Source organism: Microtus pennsylvanicus, chromosome 12 (genome assembly GCF_037038515.1).
Source record: "Microtus pennsylvanicus isolate mMicPen1 chromosome 12, mMicPen1.hap1, whole genome shotgun sequence".
In the NCBI taxonomy this organism is placed as follows: domain Eukaryota; kingdom Metazoa; phylum Chordata; class Mammalia; order Rodentia; family Cricetidae; genus Microtus; species Microtus pennsylvanicus.
Window position 1 is genome coordinate 27,243,576 of NC_134590.1, and position 18,116 is coordinate 27,261,691.

Genomic DNA, 18,116 nt, shown 5'->3' on the forward strand with positions numbered 1-18,116 from the left:
CTTCCCACCAACGGAGAAGCTTCCGCTGGCCTAGGTAAATTATCCCCACCTGCTCCTAGCGTCATTTAACACGAGGTACATCACGTGCTAAAGCAATCAAGACTGACATACTGAACTTTCAGCTCATGTGATGGGAGGCCCCAGGGCCAACTACTGATGTTGCCTCTCTGAAGGAAAGGGACTACCTCATCTGACTCATCTGAGATGAGTTTCATCACACTCGAGTGTGTGGCTTCCCTTCTGACGGCCTCAGCAGAAAATTGCCCCATTCATTGGCAGCTCCTGCGCAGGTCCATGAAATTACATTTGTTTCTTTGAACCATGCTTTCTGTGCTACAGAAAACCAGCTGGAGTCACGGAGAACAGCTGGGATTGTCCCCTCCCGTCAGCTGGTAAAAGCCAGCCTCAAATGAATTTAAGTACATCCAAGTGAGCAATTTGATGGCCTCAGATGTCCTCAGAGTTCTGACTGCGCTGGAGCTTCAGACACTCAAATGTCTGGAGGATGAAGTGCCTACCGGGGTCGAGCATGTAGGACGAAAGAGAGCCCTATGGGAAGGGGTGGGGGAAGGGCCTTCATTCATAATTGCTACCAAGCTCCTGTAGAGCACTCCCCAAAGCCATGGCCACAGGATCGCACAATCTGTGTCCTCTTTTGAAAGCGCCCCTTTCGAACAGTGTTGAAGGGGCCTGCTTGCTCGCATAACTGCCCGCTCTTTCTCTCCTCTTCATCCGCAAGCCTCCCGCTGCTGTCACAGGCTCAGACTGACCTTTTTATATTGTCCAGGCAGCAGATTCTCCACGATCTCGCTCAGGTGGTAGAAGGAGGGCCTCTTCTCAGGCTCGCTGTTCCAGCACTGCACCATAATCTCGTAGCTGCAAAGGCAGAGCTCAGGGTGAGCGTGGGAGGACGAGTAGATATCGGCCGCCCCACGGACCCTGGCACATGGGCGCTGGCCCACGGGTGGGGAGGAGGCTTACACTTCGCTGGTGGCGTGGTCAGGTTTGGCCATCCGGTATCCACTCTTGATCTTATTGTAGAAAGTAGAATCAACCATCATGCCGGGGTAGGGTGTGCCACCTAAGTCAAAAAAAAAAATAACAACAAAAAAAAACTGGATGAAGACGGGCTTCTGCTTGTACCACACACCTTTAATCCTGAAGCCCTGATGTCCTGATTCTGTCAAAGACCTTGTAGGGTTACATCTCCTTGACTATAGAGGCTGCTCAAACTTGATATAGGAATCTTGGTTGATCAGGTTCAAGCATCTTGGGCAAAACATATACAACTTTAGAAAAAAAATCACTAACGAATTTAATAGTATTTCTAACTACTAGATCTACATGCACCCTCAAAAGGTGAGGAGGTGTTCTAAGCCACTGAAGATAAGAATGTCATTTCCTTTCTTTTCGTTATTTATTTGTTTTGAGACAGGGTTTCTCTGTGTAACAGCCCTGACTGTCCTGGAACTCACTCTGTAAATGAGGCTGGCCTCAAACTCCTAGAGATCGGCTTGCCTGTCTCCTGAGTACTGGGATTAAAGGTGTGCCCCCACCGTGCCCAGCATAAAAGTGCCATTTTCACCACAAGTGTTCAAATAATTACAGCCAAATTCAAAGCTGGCACCTGAAATGTTTTAATAATCCACTGTTTTAAGGGAGTACAAGGCTTCAGGAAAGGCGCTGTGGGGAGGAACAGCAGCTCACTGAGCACACAGGCAAGGCCGGGCCAAGTCTGACTTCCTCTCTGAAGCTTCTGCTCCGAGAGTCCTTTCTTCTTCCTCGGAACCCACGTTAGAGCTTACAGGGTTTACCTCCAACTGTGCAATCCAAAGGTCACAGTCATCCTTCCTCACTCAATTACAACCTCCCCTGGCAGCAGGCACCAGCTTTGCCCAGGCCCTGGTGACAGGTGATCAAACATTAAGGAGGTTCAGATCCTCAAGATGGGGGCTTCACCCCCTTCCTTTCCACGTCACCTCTCACCTGGGCCTCATTCATCATCAAGTAAAAGAAACTACCAGTGATCTATCTAAGCCCAGAGTCCAAAATGAAAAGGCAGATGTCACTGGAAGCCCTTCCCATGGGGCAAATCACACTTACACAACCCAGGAGTGAAAAAAGGGCAGTGGTTAGGGGGAGGAAACATCCCCCAAAGATTCCTCTGACTCTGCTCAGCCTCCACCAGACACGGTAAGGGCAGGCTTGCGGAGTGAAGCAGCTGCAATATGATTGGCTGACAATGCATATGTCATCCTGGATGCTGGCACCCTGGACCTGGGACGGACACATAGCCCTTCAGAATGAGCCAAAGTAAACAGAGCAGTCAAGCCCATACCAAGGGAGAAGATTTCCCAGAGCAGAATGCCGTAAGACCAGACGTCACTCAGTGTGGTGTAGAGGTTGTCGAAGATGCTCTCAGGAGCCATCCACTTCACAGGCAGGAAAGTCTGTGGAGACGGAGAGAGGAAATTAACCCGCAGACTACACTCTGATGTCTGCAGATGTACAAACGGAAAGGGGTCCTCCCTGGGCTGTGAAGAATGCATTGAAGAACTTGCCTGCATTGTGTCTCCCATGTGTTTACTGTTCACCACAACTAGGTATGTTGTGCATGTATGCGTATCTATGTTCATGTGTATGCATGTGCTTGTTGCATGCATGTGTGTGTGTGCACGTGCATGCATGAGTGTGCATGTGGAAGCCAAAGACCTCCACTGCTCTTCCTCAGGAAACAATCCACCTATGTTTTTTTCTTCTTTTTTGCCCCTCTCTGAGAAAGATCTCTCACTGGCCTGGGATTCCAGGGATCTGTGTCTGCCTCCCCAGCACTGGGATTCCACACACCAACCATGATGTCTGGTCCAGATGTTCTGGAGGTCAAACTCAGATACCCATGCTTCCACAGGAAGAACTTCTCTGAGTCATCTCCCTATATCCACCGTATAGATTCTTAATAAATAACAAACAAGGAATGGTCCATGCCCCTTCTCATCTCTTCTGAAGGAATAATATGCAAAAAACATTTAACTTTCAATCTACCAATGAAGTATAACCTTTTACCACACTGGTCACTCTGTTTTCAGATAACCCTAGGAACAAAACTAAAAGCAGATACAGTGACCTGTAAACCACTAACAACTTCCAAACTGTAAGAAATAAGTGGTTATTTTCCACCACCAATAGACACTGAGATGTGTCTCTTTTGCAAAGCTGGTCCAAACTTCAGATGAAATATTAAATCTAGAGAGATACACACTACAGCATCCCTCAGGCTAGCAGCCCTATGCCTCCCCCTTCCCCCAGACTACTAAGAACACAGCAGCAGACATTCATAGCCTTAGGTGAGACATCATTTTCACTCAAGTTTAGTAACTTGTTCAAGGTGCCTGGGAAGAGCCACGGCTAGGGTCATGGGCATAAGTCATGAGTCCGAGACAGAGACAGCGGCCACTTCCTGCCTACGCAGGTGCTGTGGCCCTGTGAGCTGTCTTACACCAGTGGGAGAGAGTGACACGCAGTCATACCTCTAGTGGCAGATGTGTCTGTCCTAAGCTGACAGGTTGAAGGGATGGGGATAATGGAACTTTCCTTAAAGAAACTGAACCATTAACTCCAGCAGTCTGAAGGCTCTAAAGCTTAAATCCGCCTGTTGGGAATCTGATAAGAACTCACAGGAGGTCTCCCTGGAAATGCACGCTTGTATATTCATGAACATACTTGACTTATTGTGAGTTAACTTGTACTGAGTGTGTCTAATTGTTTGTTTGTTTTTAAATTTACATGTATGGGTGTTTCGCCATCGGTGTCTGCATACCACATGCATGCCTAGAGCACATGGAAACCAAAAGAGGGGGGCATCAGATCCCCAGACCTCCAGTTACAGGCAGTTGTGAGCTGTCATGTGAGGGCTGGGAATTGAACCCAGATCCTTCTGGAAGAAGCCAGGGCTCTTCTTCATCAATGAGCCATCTCTCCAGCCTTTGCTGGGTGCTTCTATATGTCTAGTGCTGTCTGTAGAACTTAGATGAATTTACTTAAATTATTCTGTGGCAGCAATTTAGGAAATAGGTGATCCTCAAAGAAACTAAGGCATGAGGTAGACAACACACTCGCCCAAACACCAGCCCTGCTATCAAGGGGAGCTGACACCAGGCTGCCTGTTAAGCCTAAGTTTTCCCTACTGAGACCTCTGGGGCCAACTTATGAACTGTGAGAACCTATTTTAGAAACATGACTCCTGAACACAGAAGCAACACAGTTCCGAGAGTAAAGGGGCGGGGGGGATAAGCAGTTACGGTGGAGGGGACGTACGCTGCCTTTTGACACGTAGTTGGAATCATGCATGATGTCTCTGGCCAGGCCGAAGTCGCAGATCTTCACAATTTTCCCTTGTGCCAGAAGGACATTGCGGGCAGCCAGGTCCCGGTGGACGCACTACATGGGAAAGAAAGAAACCACTTCAGAATGACTCCAGCTGAGGCCAGATAGCAGAACTCCTGCGAGATTGGCCACGCCGTGGTGGCAACCTGAAGGGTGCCTTGGCAGGAAGAACTTGCCCTCCCTCGCCATCCTGACTCCTCCTGAGGGACAAAGGGTACAGGAGAAAGGCAGACACCCAGTGAGGTCAGACTCCCAGCCAGTTCAGGGAGGCAACAGAGAGGTAGGTGAACTGAGAAGCCATGGTTACTGCTACTCTTAAGATCTTCTTCCTGGCATTGCTTTCCATGTCCCCTCGCTCTGAATCTGAAGAGGTCTCTGTGCCTTGAACTTACATTTTTGGAAGCCAAAAATTCCATTCCTCGGGCAACTTGATAGGTGAAGCTCAATAAATCCAGCAAAGTCAGGCCCTCGGAGTCATCGTCCGAAAGGAGGTTTTTGACTTCTGAGTCTGTGGAAAAGGAGTCAAATGTATTGGTGTTGGCTAAGAGCATGGGGATCCCCCAGTACCCTGGCAACCCCTGGTCTGGCAGACCACAGAAGTGTGTCCAAAGATCTCCTCCTACAGCATTTTCTCATAGTTTCCAGACTTCACAGGATACAGAAACTATGCAATGGAGGCTGGGGGTGTGGCTCAGTGGTAGAGACTGTGCCCAGCATGCATGAAGCACGCATCGCAACCTCTAGCACTATAAAAATAGAAAGGAGAAATAATAGTTCTTTCTTCCCAAAGAAATATACACAGGTTGAGAATGCCTGACCCAAAATCCTGACTCTAAAATGCTCCAAACATCTAAAACTTCTTTAGCACCAAGTGATGGCAAAAGTAGAAATTCTCCTGCCAGACTTCATGTGACAGCTCACAGTCAAAACACACGCACACTAAAGAAATATTGTATAAAATTACTGTCAGTATGTGTCTGAGGTGTGCATGAAACAGATACGAATTTCTATTTAGATTTGGCTCCCACCCCCAAGATATCTCATTATGTATATGCAAATATTCCAAAATCCAAAAAAAAAAAATTCAACACACACTCAGTTCTAAGCGTTTCAGATAAGAGACACCCAGCCTGCATTCACAAACACATACCTGGTGGAGGGGTGGGTGTTTATATGCATAGTGATTAATCAAACCAAACTCCTCCACGGATTCTCACATCCGAATTTTCATTTGCCCTTGAGTTTCGTTTTCCACCTGGTCACAATCCCCTCAGCCACCCTGGAAACTCACACACACACACAGATACACGCACACACACTCACACACGCACGCACACACACACACTCACACACACTCACACACACTCACACACACACTCACACACACTCACACTGAAATTGTCTGTGGCAAATTTGAGGTTTGCTTTGTTTCCTTGTTGCTTGGTGTGTAGTTTGCCAGTTGAATCAACAAACCAAACAGACCAGGCAGCCATCCTAAAGGACGGTGCCCATGACCAGGAGTGGACACTCCCCCCCCCCATTCATCCCATCTGGAAGGGCCCCAAGAGCATTCGAGGAAGGGCAGCCTGGGCCAGCAGTGCTCAGGCCTTGACGATTTTCAGGTCGCTGATGAACGGCTCCAGCCATTCATATTTTTCCCAGCCAGCTATGGGAAGGCCAGAAAACCGTGGTCTGCCTGCCAGCAGGACCCGGGCCGAGCATGACTCAGGCCCACCAGCTCTGCCTGGGAAGCGATGTAAACTATTTTTAACCATATGGGAGGGAAAGGAAGCGCTGCTTCCAGTACGTCTCATCGGGTAAACGTTAAGAAGCGTTTGGAAGTTCACCCATTTGGCAAAGCAAAGGGAACGGAGCTGCAGATATGGAAAATATTATTGCACAATGGCTTTTACAAAGCAAGCAGATTTTTTTAATGGATTATGCCTTTTGCTTAAGAACCCTGAAGGTATTCAGAGCACATTAGAGGTTTTTTTTTTTTTCCTCTCCAAAACAATCTCCATGGCAGCTGAACAGTTTGGCAACAGCTGATGAAGGGCTCAAACCCCCAAAAGCAGGATCACAAGAAAATGTCAAGCTCATCTGGATCCTGCCTACTTCAAGTGTGTCGTTAAGCCAGAGGCCTGGAGTGGCCACCCCAGAGCAGGCGTAAGGTGGTCCATCTGGCGTGGCATCACCACGCGGCACCCTGGAGTTGACAAATGAATTCATCCCCGCCACATACGCTTCTGTTTCCAAAGCAGAAGGGCCTGCTTTCAAACAAAAGTCAACAGAAACGCTCGCCAGAAAGTGTACCCTCAAACTGGCTGCTTTGGAGTTATGATCACCAATTGCATGTTAGGAAAATAAAAGTAAGGATGGTCGTGCACCCAGAGAAAACCATGAGGAAACATTGTAAGATGCCCATTTTTCAGTTTGGCTATGGGGAAAAACAGCACCAATTCTCGCCACTTTCATTTTAACAAAAGACATGTTAACAAGAAAAGACCATTATAGCAGAATAAATTATTTATTTAAAGCAACTACATTTAAAGTTTGAGAAATGGATTACATTATATCTGTCTTCTTTATCTGTACTTTTACAATATTATATACTCTTTTTTTGTCTTGTTTTCATGCCGGAGAATGAACTGTGTACACACCAGGCAAGCAATCTACCATTGAGCTACACCACTAACCCCTGTCTTTATTCTTTTTACTCACAGACCACAGATCTACAAAAGACATCTAGGCCCCGCCGAGCAGGCCTGCACTTAGAGAATCACACAGTCTGGCAGATGTATCTACCCCTCAGCCCAGTTTCCCTTCCTCTGAGCATCGCATCAAACCACAGAAAGATCATATTTGCTAGAATGAGCGCATGCACTTTTACCTAGCATAGACTTCTTCTTATAGGAGGCTGGCCGATCATACAGCGATCTCTGGATGTCGGAGTATTTGGAGACCTCCTTCCTTTCGAGCATGGGGACGTACTGAGTGGTGTCGGCTTGTTTCATGTCCATGTAGTCACCATTGTTTTCAAAGGATAAAATCACGTAACTATATATATATATAAAAAAAAGACAAAGACGTTTCACACGTGTGGCCTCTAATTTGGTCACTCAGTAGACAGCATGCTAATTTGGGTACCTACAGTGTGTCATTTCCTGAGGGAGGTGTCAAGGTGTCCGGGATAAGCATAAACAGTCCCCATGTGCGTACTGTACATGGGGCGGCCCAGGCAGACAGATGACATTAATCAGTCACAACACATGGGTCTTCTCAAACCCAGGCATGCTGGGAAGGGAGGATGATGTTGATGACATGGAAGGAATATGCCCATCTGGGAGGAAGCCAGCATTTTTCTAACTAGTCTGTAAAATCAATCCCGTCTACATCAAAGGGAAACACTATAGGGTCAGCGGGGCCCCACAAATGGTGGCTGCTATGATTCTTCTTCATGGTTTACGTCTCTGTGCTCAGTCCTCAGAAGTAGCAGAGACATCCCCAAGAGCTACAGGGAAGTGGAGGGCTACACTCCCATAAACACAATAGGCTCTGAGTCTGGTACACTGGGGAGTTGAAAAGCCCATGGCCATACGGGCAGTTCACCATCATCCTCTGTCGGCTCAGTAGACATGCAGCCATGTGGCTCAGACAGACGGGCCCTGGGACTCCATAGACTGGGCACCCATTGGAAGCCCATTAAGTAATTTAATAACAAGAGAGGTCCTTGGACTGTCTGATCTCATGGAACCTCACATACGTTGTCTTTACAGCCACTTGGAAGCTTTAACAGTAGAGACAAGTGAGCATCGCTGGCCCAGGTCCAGCAAGGAGCAACTGCTTGAGCCTGGAGATGCTCCAACAGCTCCTCGCAAAACACAAATCTAGACATCCCTGGCCAGAGCTGCATTGACGTGTCCTGAGGAATCACATACAAAGAAGAGAATCCCAGTCCCCACTGCCACGCACACCTATCAGTACAGCCTTCCCATGGAACGACCTAGTCAAACACCTGCAGATGTGTATCCAAGCACACGGGCGTGAATGGCTAGGCAGGCTCCAAGCCTCGTGGCCTCTGGGGCTGTCGTAGAATCTGCAGGACTGGAATCTGTGGCGACAGGCTTTTTACCATTTACAATGCTGTGACGAGGACACAGTAGGCTCCCTTCGTAGTTACCTCCTTGTACTGTCATCGGCAGGATTCAGTCCAAAGATGTCCAGCTCTTTCTTTGGCTTCTCTGGGTGACGGCTCATGAAGCTATCTCTATTCTTATGCAGATAGTTGACCAAATCCCCATAGAAGCAGTACTCGGTGATGATGTAAATGGGGCCTGTGGGGACCAAATGCAGCCAGGTATAAAGATGGGCAACGAAAAGAAGCCGTAATACTCAGAACCAAGAAACTTTCCAGAAGTCAAGGCAACCATCAGACTCCACTTACGAGCTTTATATACTCATGAAGCATGTTTGGGGGGGCAGAGAGAGGAATGTGTGCCCGAGCCTGGTTCAAAGTTCCACGACCCTAAGTGTTCCCAGCACACCCTCACTGCAGGTCCGAAGGCCTACCTGACTTGGTGCAGGCTCCCAGCAAGTTCACAATGTTCAAATGTGGTCCCAAGTGGGTCATTATCTTCAGCTCAGACATGAGAGCCTGCTTTTCGCTGGATCTCGCTGTGGCTGTTGGAGTCAATGAGATTTTACTTCAACCAAACTACTTACTCGTGGCTCTCAGACAAACACTATAAAACTGCTATTCAATAATATTTATTCACCAAGAGTCAAAGAAGAGTACTAGAAGGTCTCCTTAGTCTAGACTCTGATGTGTGTGTGTGTGCGCATGCATATGTGTGTCTATACATATGTGTGTGTGCGCATGTGTGTGTGCCCTTGTCTACACAAAGACACATGGAGGTCGGAGGTTGACATCAGGATATCTTCTTCAACTATTTCCTCATCTCATATTTTGAGACAGGGTCTCTCGCTGAATTGAACGCTTGCCGGGTTGGCTAACTAGCTGGCCTGTGAGCTTTCAGGATCCACCTATCTCCTGCCTCCCCACAGTGCCGGCTTACAGAGCACTCTACCACTTCTGGCTCCCTATACAGATGCTGAGGGACCGGAATCCAGGTCCTCGGATTTGCATAGAAAGCACTTTACCCATTGAGCCAGCGCCGTAGTCCCTAGACTTTAAGATTTAAAAAGAAAAGTCACTAGAAATAAGAATATCTTATTTTTTTTTTTTTTTGGATTTTTCGAGACAGGGTTTCTCCGTAGCTTTTGGTTCCTGTCCTGGAACTAGCTCTTGTAGACCAGGCTGGCCTCGAACTCACAGAGATCCGCCTGCCTCTGCCTCCCGAGTGCTGGGATTAAAGGTGTGCGCCACCACCACCCGGCGAATATCTTATTCTTAACAAAGGAATAAGAGCAAAAGAAGCCTAACTGAAAGAGAGAAAACAAAAACCTACATCCACATAAAACTTTGAATCTGAAGAATCACAATATAATATTAAATTTACTATCAAGTCACTTAATATCTGCATGTTCAAGACATCCCTGGGAAGACCCACTTACGTTTAAGCATCTTGACAGCGACCTTCATAACAGGCTGGGACCGGCTTAATCCATAGGCTGTGCCTTCAACCACTTTCCCAAATGCACCAGATCCCAAGATCCGACCTGTGGGCAAACAGAGCCATCAAACACCAGCTCCAGGCTCCTCCACTTTCCTGGCAGAGGCCAGCGCACAGGGGGGTACAGCTGGGTGGGTGTTTTTCCTGCATTGAGTAAGCCTAATTATTCCTCCAAGTCGTCATGTCCAAAAAAGAACTGAACCCACAGGGAAGGAAATTAGTGTAATTGCTTTTGTCAAATAACATTTGCAATGGGAAGGAAAACACAGACGGGAGAGGAAAGCTCAGCCGTCCCTGGTGTGAACATGGGCTCCCGCCAGGCCCTGGGCTCCTGTGCACTCGCCTCCATGGCTTCCACCCAAACCCCCTGGTTCTCTATCCTTCTGTTTCTGCAGACAGAGGTGACCTTTGCATTAACAAATCCTTAACTACTGGAAATCTTCAGTATTCCAAACGCCACTGATTCTGAGGAATACACAAGGGAGAACTTGGGCTAGTATTTTTTTGTCATGAAGGAAGGTCCCTAGACCAGAGGCTGCGAGTGCCAGCATAGTCCTTCTTCGTGTGGTCAAAAAATAAAAATCAAAGCTGTTGTCTCCACCCTTAAAGAGGCCGTGGTCTGGCGGGTGGCGGGGATTGGGGAGAGGCATTTTCAGGAAACCAGTCTGACCATGGACAGCCCAGGCAGCAAAAGACATCAAGAGTGGTTCTGCCCTCTCTTTTGGTCTGTGCCTCTGGCATTCAGGCCTGGAAAGGTGCCCAAGAGGAAAAGAACAAAGAGATGGGCAGGAGAGGTTTTGTCTGTCCCCACCCCATAATGCTATTACCTCTTAATGTCTCTAAGCTCTGCATCCCTTTTGGGGAAAATATAATGAAGCCTAGGTGTAGGTGAGGCAGCCTTGCTGCTGACCATGTGAGAGACTGTAAGATCTGAGCTCCGCTATAGTGGGAATGAGACACAATAATAAAAAACTGCATTTGAATTGGGAGAGTCCTTTGATTGTCACATAACCTGTAGGTCTAACTTCCTTTTGCCTCGGTCTGGTTTTTATTCATCTAGAATGTGATTAAAAAAACTCTTAGGTACTTGGTACTTCATTTTTTGGTTCCAATCCAGGACTGAAATCTTTGAAATGTAGGACAAACCGTCTTGATTTTTATGTTTGCTTTAAAGTGTGTGTGTGTGTGTGTGTGTGTGTGTGTGTGTGTGTAGATAGGAGGGGGTTGTTTCGGGTTTTTGAGACAGGATCTCAAGTAGCTCAGGCTGGTTTCAAACTCACTACATAGCTAAGGATGACCTTGAACACGCAATCCTCCTGCCTCTCTGGGATTACAGTCATAAACCACGACAGCAACAGGCACTTTCACATCCTACATTGCAGCGATACGAAAAAGAACTTATGATTCCTTGGAATGGAGCTCAGCACACTGAGTCACCTCGCTTCTCAGCTAGTCCTTTCTAGTCACAGAAATTCATTTTATTTTTCATCGTGATATCTTTGCCAAGCCAAAATCATTCCAACACACAATTAAGAGTTTATTTCCTTCTGATATTTTGATAGTGGGTCTCATGTAGCCCAGGCTGGCTTGAAACCCACTGTGTAGCTCAGATGATTCTGAACTTGTGAATTTTCTGCCTCCAGCTCCCTCTAGGTATGTACTACCCAGCTACCTAACTATGGGTATACACTACCGTGCCCAGTTCATTCCGCCCTTTTTCAGTTCTGGGGATAGAATCTGACTATCTATCACATAGACTAGATAGCTTTCAACCTTGACTTCCCCTTCTCAGGCCTAATGAGCTCATGCTCAAGATGGCTATGTAGCCCAGGCTAGCCTGGAACTCACAGTCCTCCTTCTTCAGCCTCCCCAAAGCTGAGGTGAAGAGAGTGAGCCACCACACCCAGGCCTGTAAGCAAATTTCCTAGCAGGCAGGGTTCAAGTCCCTAATCTCCCCAGGCCTATAACCAGCAAAGCTGGGTAGGTGACACTGGGGTCCCTGGAGGTGGCCCTCACAGGAACTTACCAAGCACTAGCCCATCCCTCGGGAATTCCCATCTGGAGTCATAAGGCAGCTGCATCGGATCCACGTAAATATACTCATGTCCGTCGGGGCTGATAGACTCAATGACTCTCCAGCGAATCTCATAGCGTGGCTTCTGTAATGACCAGGGCAGGTAACTGGTGAGTTGGCAGTCTGGAGGCACCAAGCCTCACTGCAGAACCAAAGGGACTGGACCCAGGAAGGTCAAGCATGGTTCCCCACACACGTGCCTACCACCACCACCACGCAGGTATCTACCATTGCCCACTATACATACATCTAACATAGTTCACCACACATGCATGTAACATGATCGTCCATCACACATGTATCTAAGACAGTGTCCCCCACACATGTATCTAACATGGCCCACCATACATGTAATTACCAAAAGCGCCTTCACTGAACCAAACACTGAAAGAGGCAGCTGTTGCTGTTCTAATGGCTCCGAAGACTCACCTGCTTCCAGATGACAACCAGGACAATGAGAGAGACGATGACAATCACCAACAGCACCAGCACCGCTGCCGCCACTGTGAGCTCGGAACGCAGGGCTGGGGGGCAAGAGAGAGACGCGGTGGAGAATTTCCTCAGTTACTCAGGGGCAGAGAGTAGAAAGGAAGGGGTTGAGACTAACTGGGACTGTCTCACTGCTGGCAGGAAAGTGCCGAGGATCCATGGCTCCCTTTAGGGACGGCCAATACCACCTCTCAAACTCGTGTACTCCTGAATGAAGTGTGATTCTTCCCTAGGACAAAAACACTTTTTCCAAAGATCCTCCAAGGAGCCCCTTTTGGACAATTTGAATAGAGACAACGAAGACTGGGTGAATTGGGAGCGACTTCATTGGCAGAAACAGCCACCTCATAAGCTTCATGGTGAAGTGGATTTAACCATGGCATTGTGCCTTTTGTTCCTATCTTTGGGCTCCCTTCCTTCATTTGTTTCTTTGGAAGACTCAACCCAACTCCGCTGCTCTAAGACACAAAATTTGTTCTTCCTCATTCTGCATCCCGACACCAATAGAGAGGCTTAGTAGCTATGCTGTGTTTGACAAACAAAAATGTCCACAGCCCCTGCAGATGCAGCTCAACGCAAACAAGAGGGCCTGCCAGCCAGACGGGGCCTCAGTGTAGACAGGTCTTGGGACCTTCATTACTATGTGACCCCTGTCTGGGATTCCACATCCCACCTGAGGAAGACAGGGCTTGGCTGGTGATCTGGAGATGTCCTGCCTACTGAGAAACTCACTGGGAGCCACCAGCTTCAGCTCTCGGTTCCCAGTGCCAAGGTCATTCTTTGCCAGGCATCGAACTGCGATGGTCTCTTCCACTTTGGCAAAGGACACTCGCCCCTCCACAGTACTCCTGCCTCGGCGGTGGAACTCTGTGATGATGTTTGAGACATTGCTGGCCAGACTTGTCCAGGAAGTGTCATTATTGCATCTAGAGAGAACATGGCCCAAGTGGAGATCTGATTACCATGGGTCACAAAGACCAGGGACCCCTTTCACATTTCTGAGCGGCACACATTTGGGCGTGGCCAACAGGCTTATTTTCTTTAAAGTTTATTTGCACCTGCTCAAGAGGAGCAATGTCACACAGATAACTAAATTTGTGAAGAGGCAGATAAATTCAACAAAATACAACTAACTATCCGAAATCTTGAACCTGTGAGCAAACTAAAAGTAACATCAAAAACATTTAATAATCCCAATTTCCAGCTCATTCAAAAACACCCTCCTGAACACTCCTGCATTGCTGGCGGGAGCGCAAGCTGGTACAGTCCCTTTGGACTGGGTATATATCCAAAGGATGCTCAATCATACCACAAGGGCATGTGCTCAACTATGTTCATAGCAGCTTTGTTTGTCATAACCAGAACCTGGAAAAAACCTAAATGCCCCCCATGGATGAAGGGATGAGGAAAGTATGCTACATTTACACAATGGAGTACTACACAGCAGAAAAAAAAATAATGACATCTTGAAATTTGCAGGCAAACAGATGGAGCTAGAAAACATTATTTTGAGTGAGGTAACCCAGACACGGAAAATTATCACATGTACTCACTCATAAGTGGTTTTTAAACATAAATCAAAGAAAACCAGCCTACAAATCACAATTCCAGAGAACCTAGACAACAATGAGGATCTAATCTACATGGGAAGTAAAAAAAGACAAGATCTCCTGAGTAAATTGGGAGTATGGGGACCTTGAGAGAGGTTGAAGTGGAGGGGAGAGATAGGGAGGGGAGCAGAGAAAAATGAAGAGCTCAATAAAAATCAATTTAAAAAAACCACCCTGCCTTCTCATCACCAGCCCCAGGGAGAGCTTCTAAGGGGTCCCTAGGGCTGTAGTGATCCTATGGATTAAGTTATTCAACTAGAGATTCCAGCACCCTGATCGCCCCACAGCCCTGGGTAAGGTGGAAGCAAAAACCTCAGCCTTCCACAAAGGTGAACCAAAAGCATTCTGAACACAGCTAGTTGCCAAGGGGTTAAGTGTGAACACACAGTTTGTGGGCCCACATAAGAAGGCAGAGGAGGACTGGACAGAGAGCTCGGCACTGAAGAGCTCATACTTCTCTCATAGAGGACCCACAGTCTGTTCCCGGCACCCACTGCTGGCACTTCTGTTCCTATGCTAGTCTAGCCACTAAAACCAAGTTGACCAAATCAGAAATGCGAGCTGACCAGGGGTGGTAGCGCACACCTGGGATCCCAAACCTTGGGAGGGAAAAGCAAGAAGGTGTTGAGTTCAAGGTCAAACTGGGCTACATAGTGAGACCTTGTCTCATTAATCAGACCGAGCTAAACATATAGGCTGGTGCAATTAAAATCACTGAATAGCAGTAGTTTTAAAAATTCTTCTGGTCTTCACATTCGAGACAGTTCTAAAAGAGAAATAGGGGACTAAAGAGATGGTTCCATGGTTAGGAGCACTGGCTGTTCTTCCAGAGGACCTGGGTTCAATTCCTAGCACCTCACATGGCAGCTCACAACTGTCTGTAACTCAAAGATCTGACACCCTCACACAGATATAAATGCAGGCAAAATACCAATGCACATAAAAGAAAAATAAATAACCTATTTTTAAAAAGAGAGAAATAGATAAACAAAAGGTATTAATAGGGAAAAATAAAGGCCCTCTGAAGACACACATTCATGTGTGTGTGAATACGTGTGCACTCACAGGCACACACACAGATACACACAGATGGAATCTACTTTCAGAACCCTATGGTATAGTTTGTAAGTGACATAAGCTGTGGGCCAAGGAGGAATCACAAATACAAAAGGGGTCAACCAAAGAACTACAATGCACTTGAGTCCCTCATGTCATGAAAGGAACATTCTGAGCACACACGAATAGGGAGCTCTGGTTTCCATACTTCTTAATATCCTTGCAGATCATCCACTCGATGTCCGGGAGAGGTGTCCCTTCTGCTGTGCACCTCACAGTCTGTCCCCCACCAGAGCCATGATGGTCATCCACAAGCTCCAGGATGGAGGCAGGAACTGCAAGAGCAAGGGAGAAGTCAGAGCTGCGCCATTCTTGCCCCTGGCCATGGAGGGACATCCCTCCAAGAGATGTTCCCACGAGTTCAGACATGTTGGGTAAGACAGAAAGAAACGCTCCAGCTCTAACAGACCTGCTCAGGTAATAGCTACTCCAATGTGAGCATCTGTGGGCTTTGTGCCTGGATGGTTTTAGGGCTGGACTGAGGGGAGGAAGAAGTGCCTCAGCTGGGAAGGGGAGGAGGACCCTCCAGCTATTTATGTACTGAGGATTTAACTAATGAATTTGACAAAAGCATTGAGTCAAGCAGACTTCACCCAAATGCACCATGGGACATCACTAGATTTTAAAGATCCTTTCTCCAACTTGTAGTCAAATAAGTTAGAGACAGGCAAATGTTTGGCCAGAATGTATGTATGTACACTACATGCCTGTCTGGGGCCTATGGAGGACAAAGAGGATATTGGTCCGCCTGGAACTGGACTTAGAGGTGGTTGTGAGCCACCATGTGGGTGCTGAGACTCAACCTCAATCCTCTGCAAGAGCAGCAAGTGCTGTTTGCCTATGAGCAATCTCTCCAGCACCTTGATTTGTTTTTTAAAACATGGGGTTCCATCACCAAGTAATAATAATAAGCTGAAAAATATACATCTTTAATTTACTTTTACATACTTGAATTTAAAGTAAATAATTTAAACTAAATATTTTAAAATAAATATTAAAAACAGTAAACAAAAATTTAAACTAAATAATACATACTTTAATTTAAAATTTTTCCTCAGGACAATTTTTTTCTCCAAAAGAGTTTTCGATTTCAGACATTTTCGGAAGTTGGGTCCTCATGAGATGTCTTAGGGAAGGCCTCAGTCTAAGTATGTAATTCATTTATACGTTCATACACCCCTTACACACACAGCCAAGTGGTAATTTTAATTTTTTTATTGACAATATTTTTATACGCCTGAATATTTTCTGACCTGTCATAAGATGTCAGGTCAGGATTTCCCACTTGTGACATCAGGTAAACAGATTTGAAGCCCCATGTGGAGGCAAATGTCTGGACTCTTAGCACTGGGGAGGCTGAGGCAGGAGTAGCATTATTCCAGGGCTAGCCTATCTTGCCCTATCTTGTCTCCTTCCATGATAAAAAATAATGTCTCAGATGTCTCAGATTTCGGAGCATTTCCGACTTTTGGGTGAGAAATGCTCAAACCAGACCTGCATTGGCAGGCGCGACCACATGGCCCCTGACATGCGCCATGTCCCGTCCCCGCTGCCACCCTCAGGTCTTGCTTTTCTCCAAGGCTATGAAGAGAAGAGTCAGGATGTCTTTGGTGGATAGTCAGCCCCTGAGAAAGCGTGACCTTTGCGTGACTTCTACATACCCAGAGTTGACAGCTCAAACGTGTAGCTCTTCACGTCGTCGTCATTTTGAACTACGATGGTGTAATGGCCGCTGTCTTCTTCCTTAGCCCGGATCAACTTTAATTTGCTTTGATATCTTAAGAGAAGAGAACTTTATTTTAATAAGCAGTAGCCAAATAAACACCAATTGTTCAAGCAATTGCAGTCTTATAAATTTTATTTCAGGGAAAAAAAGTCTCTTTTTTTCTTGTTAATGTCAGTGTCTTTTCTAGAATTCTTGATCTAGTTTCCACACACCAAAAGGCTCATTCATAACCAATAAAAAACCAAGTATTTTGTGATAAGCCATCTCCAGGAGCTACCAATTCTGGCAAGACCTCATTTCTAAATGAAAATAAACAAGGCCTTCTTAAATGAAAACACTTAAGATGGCTCCGTTGGTAAAACTGCTTGTTGCTCCAGCCTGATGGCATGAATTCAATCCCCAGAACCTACGTCAAAAGATCAGGTGCAGAGATACCCATCTACAACCCCCGCACTCCCGTGTGAGATCAGAGGAGACAGGAGAATTGCCCCAAAGCTCTCGGGATAGCTAGTCTGGAATATTCAGCACAGTGACAGCAACAAGAGACCCTGCTTCAACAAGGTACAAGGCAACAATGGACTCCCCAAAATTGTTCTCTGACTTACAGGTATGTTTGCCTGGATTTGAATTCGTGTGTGTGTGTGTGTGTGTGTGTGTGTGTGTGTGTGTGTGTGTGTGTGAATACAGTATTTTCACATTTGTCTGTCACTATGAAACACACAAAAGCAGCTGGAAATTACTGGACTTTCTATGCGTCCCTTTTCTTACATATAAAATATGATAATTAGCCAGGCAATGGTGGCACCTACCTTTAATCCCAGCACTCAGGAGGCAAAGACAGGAGAATCTCTGTGAGTTCGAGGCCAGCCTGGTCTACAAGAGCTAGTTCCAGGACAAGCTTCAAAGCTACAGAGAAACCCTGTCTCGAAAAAACCAAAAACCAAAACCAAAACAAAACAAAACAAACATGTGTGTGTGAGAGACTCTGTGTGTGTGGTAATTGTGCACACAGAGCACTCGAGCTGCGAATTCATTCAACAATCTTCAAATGTGGAAAGCATCTCATGTGCTCCAAACTACAAGGC

At 46.6% G+C, this 18,116-nt stretch overlaps 1 protein-coding gene across 4 annotated transcripts in view; it reads right to left on the bottom strand.

The window, feature by feature from the left end:
- The window catches only part of Pdgfra (platelet derived growth factor receptor alpha), a 46,609-nt gene that overhangs the window by 8,209 nt on the left and 20,284 nt on the right, over positions 1 to 18,116 (bottom strand). For all 4 annotated transcript variants that reach the window (XM_075942988.1, XM_075942990.1, XM_075942989.1 and 1 more), the window contains exons 8-21: positions 16,967 to 17,082; positions 15,454 to 15,580; positions 13,312 to 13,505; positions 12,520 to 12,614; positions 12,043 to 12,175; positions 9,958 to 10,062; positions 8,953 to 9,063; positions 8,564 to 8,717; positions 7,274 to 7,440; positions 4,776 to 4,891; positions 4,315 to 4,437; positions 2,339 to 2,450; positions 982 to 1,081; positions 771 to 876 (exon numbers count right to left, since the gene is read on the bottom strand). In XM_075942988.1, coding sequence (XP_075799103.1) covers positions 771 to 876; positions 982 to 1,081; positions 2,339 to 2,450; positions 4,315 to 4,437; positions 4,776 to 4,891; positions 7,274 to 7,440; positions 8,564 to 8,717; positions 8,953 to 9,063; positions 9,958 to 10,062; positions 12,043 to 12,175; positions 12,520 to 12,614; positions 13,312 to 13,505; positions 15,454 to 15,580; positions 16,967 to 17,082 — 1,759 coding nt within the window. The remainder of the gene's footprint in view (positions 1 to 770; positions 877 to 981; positions 1,082 to 2,338; positions 2,451 to 4,314; positions 4,438 to 4,775; positions 4,892 to 7,273; positions 7,441 to 8,563; positions 8,718 to 8,952; positions 9,064 to 9,957; positions 10,063 to 12,042; positions 12,176 to 12,519; positions 12,615 to 13,311; positions 13,506 to 15,453; positions 15,581 to 16,966; positions 17,083 to 18,116) is intronic.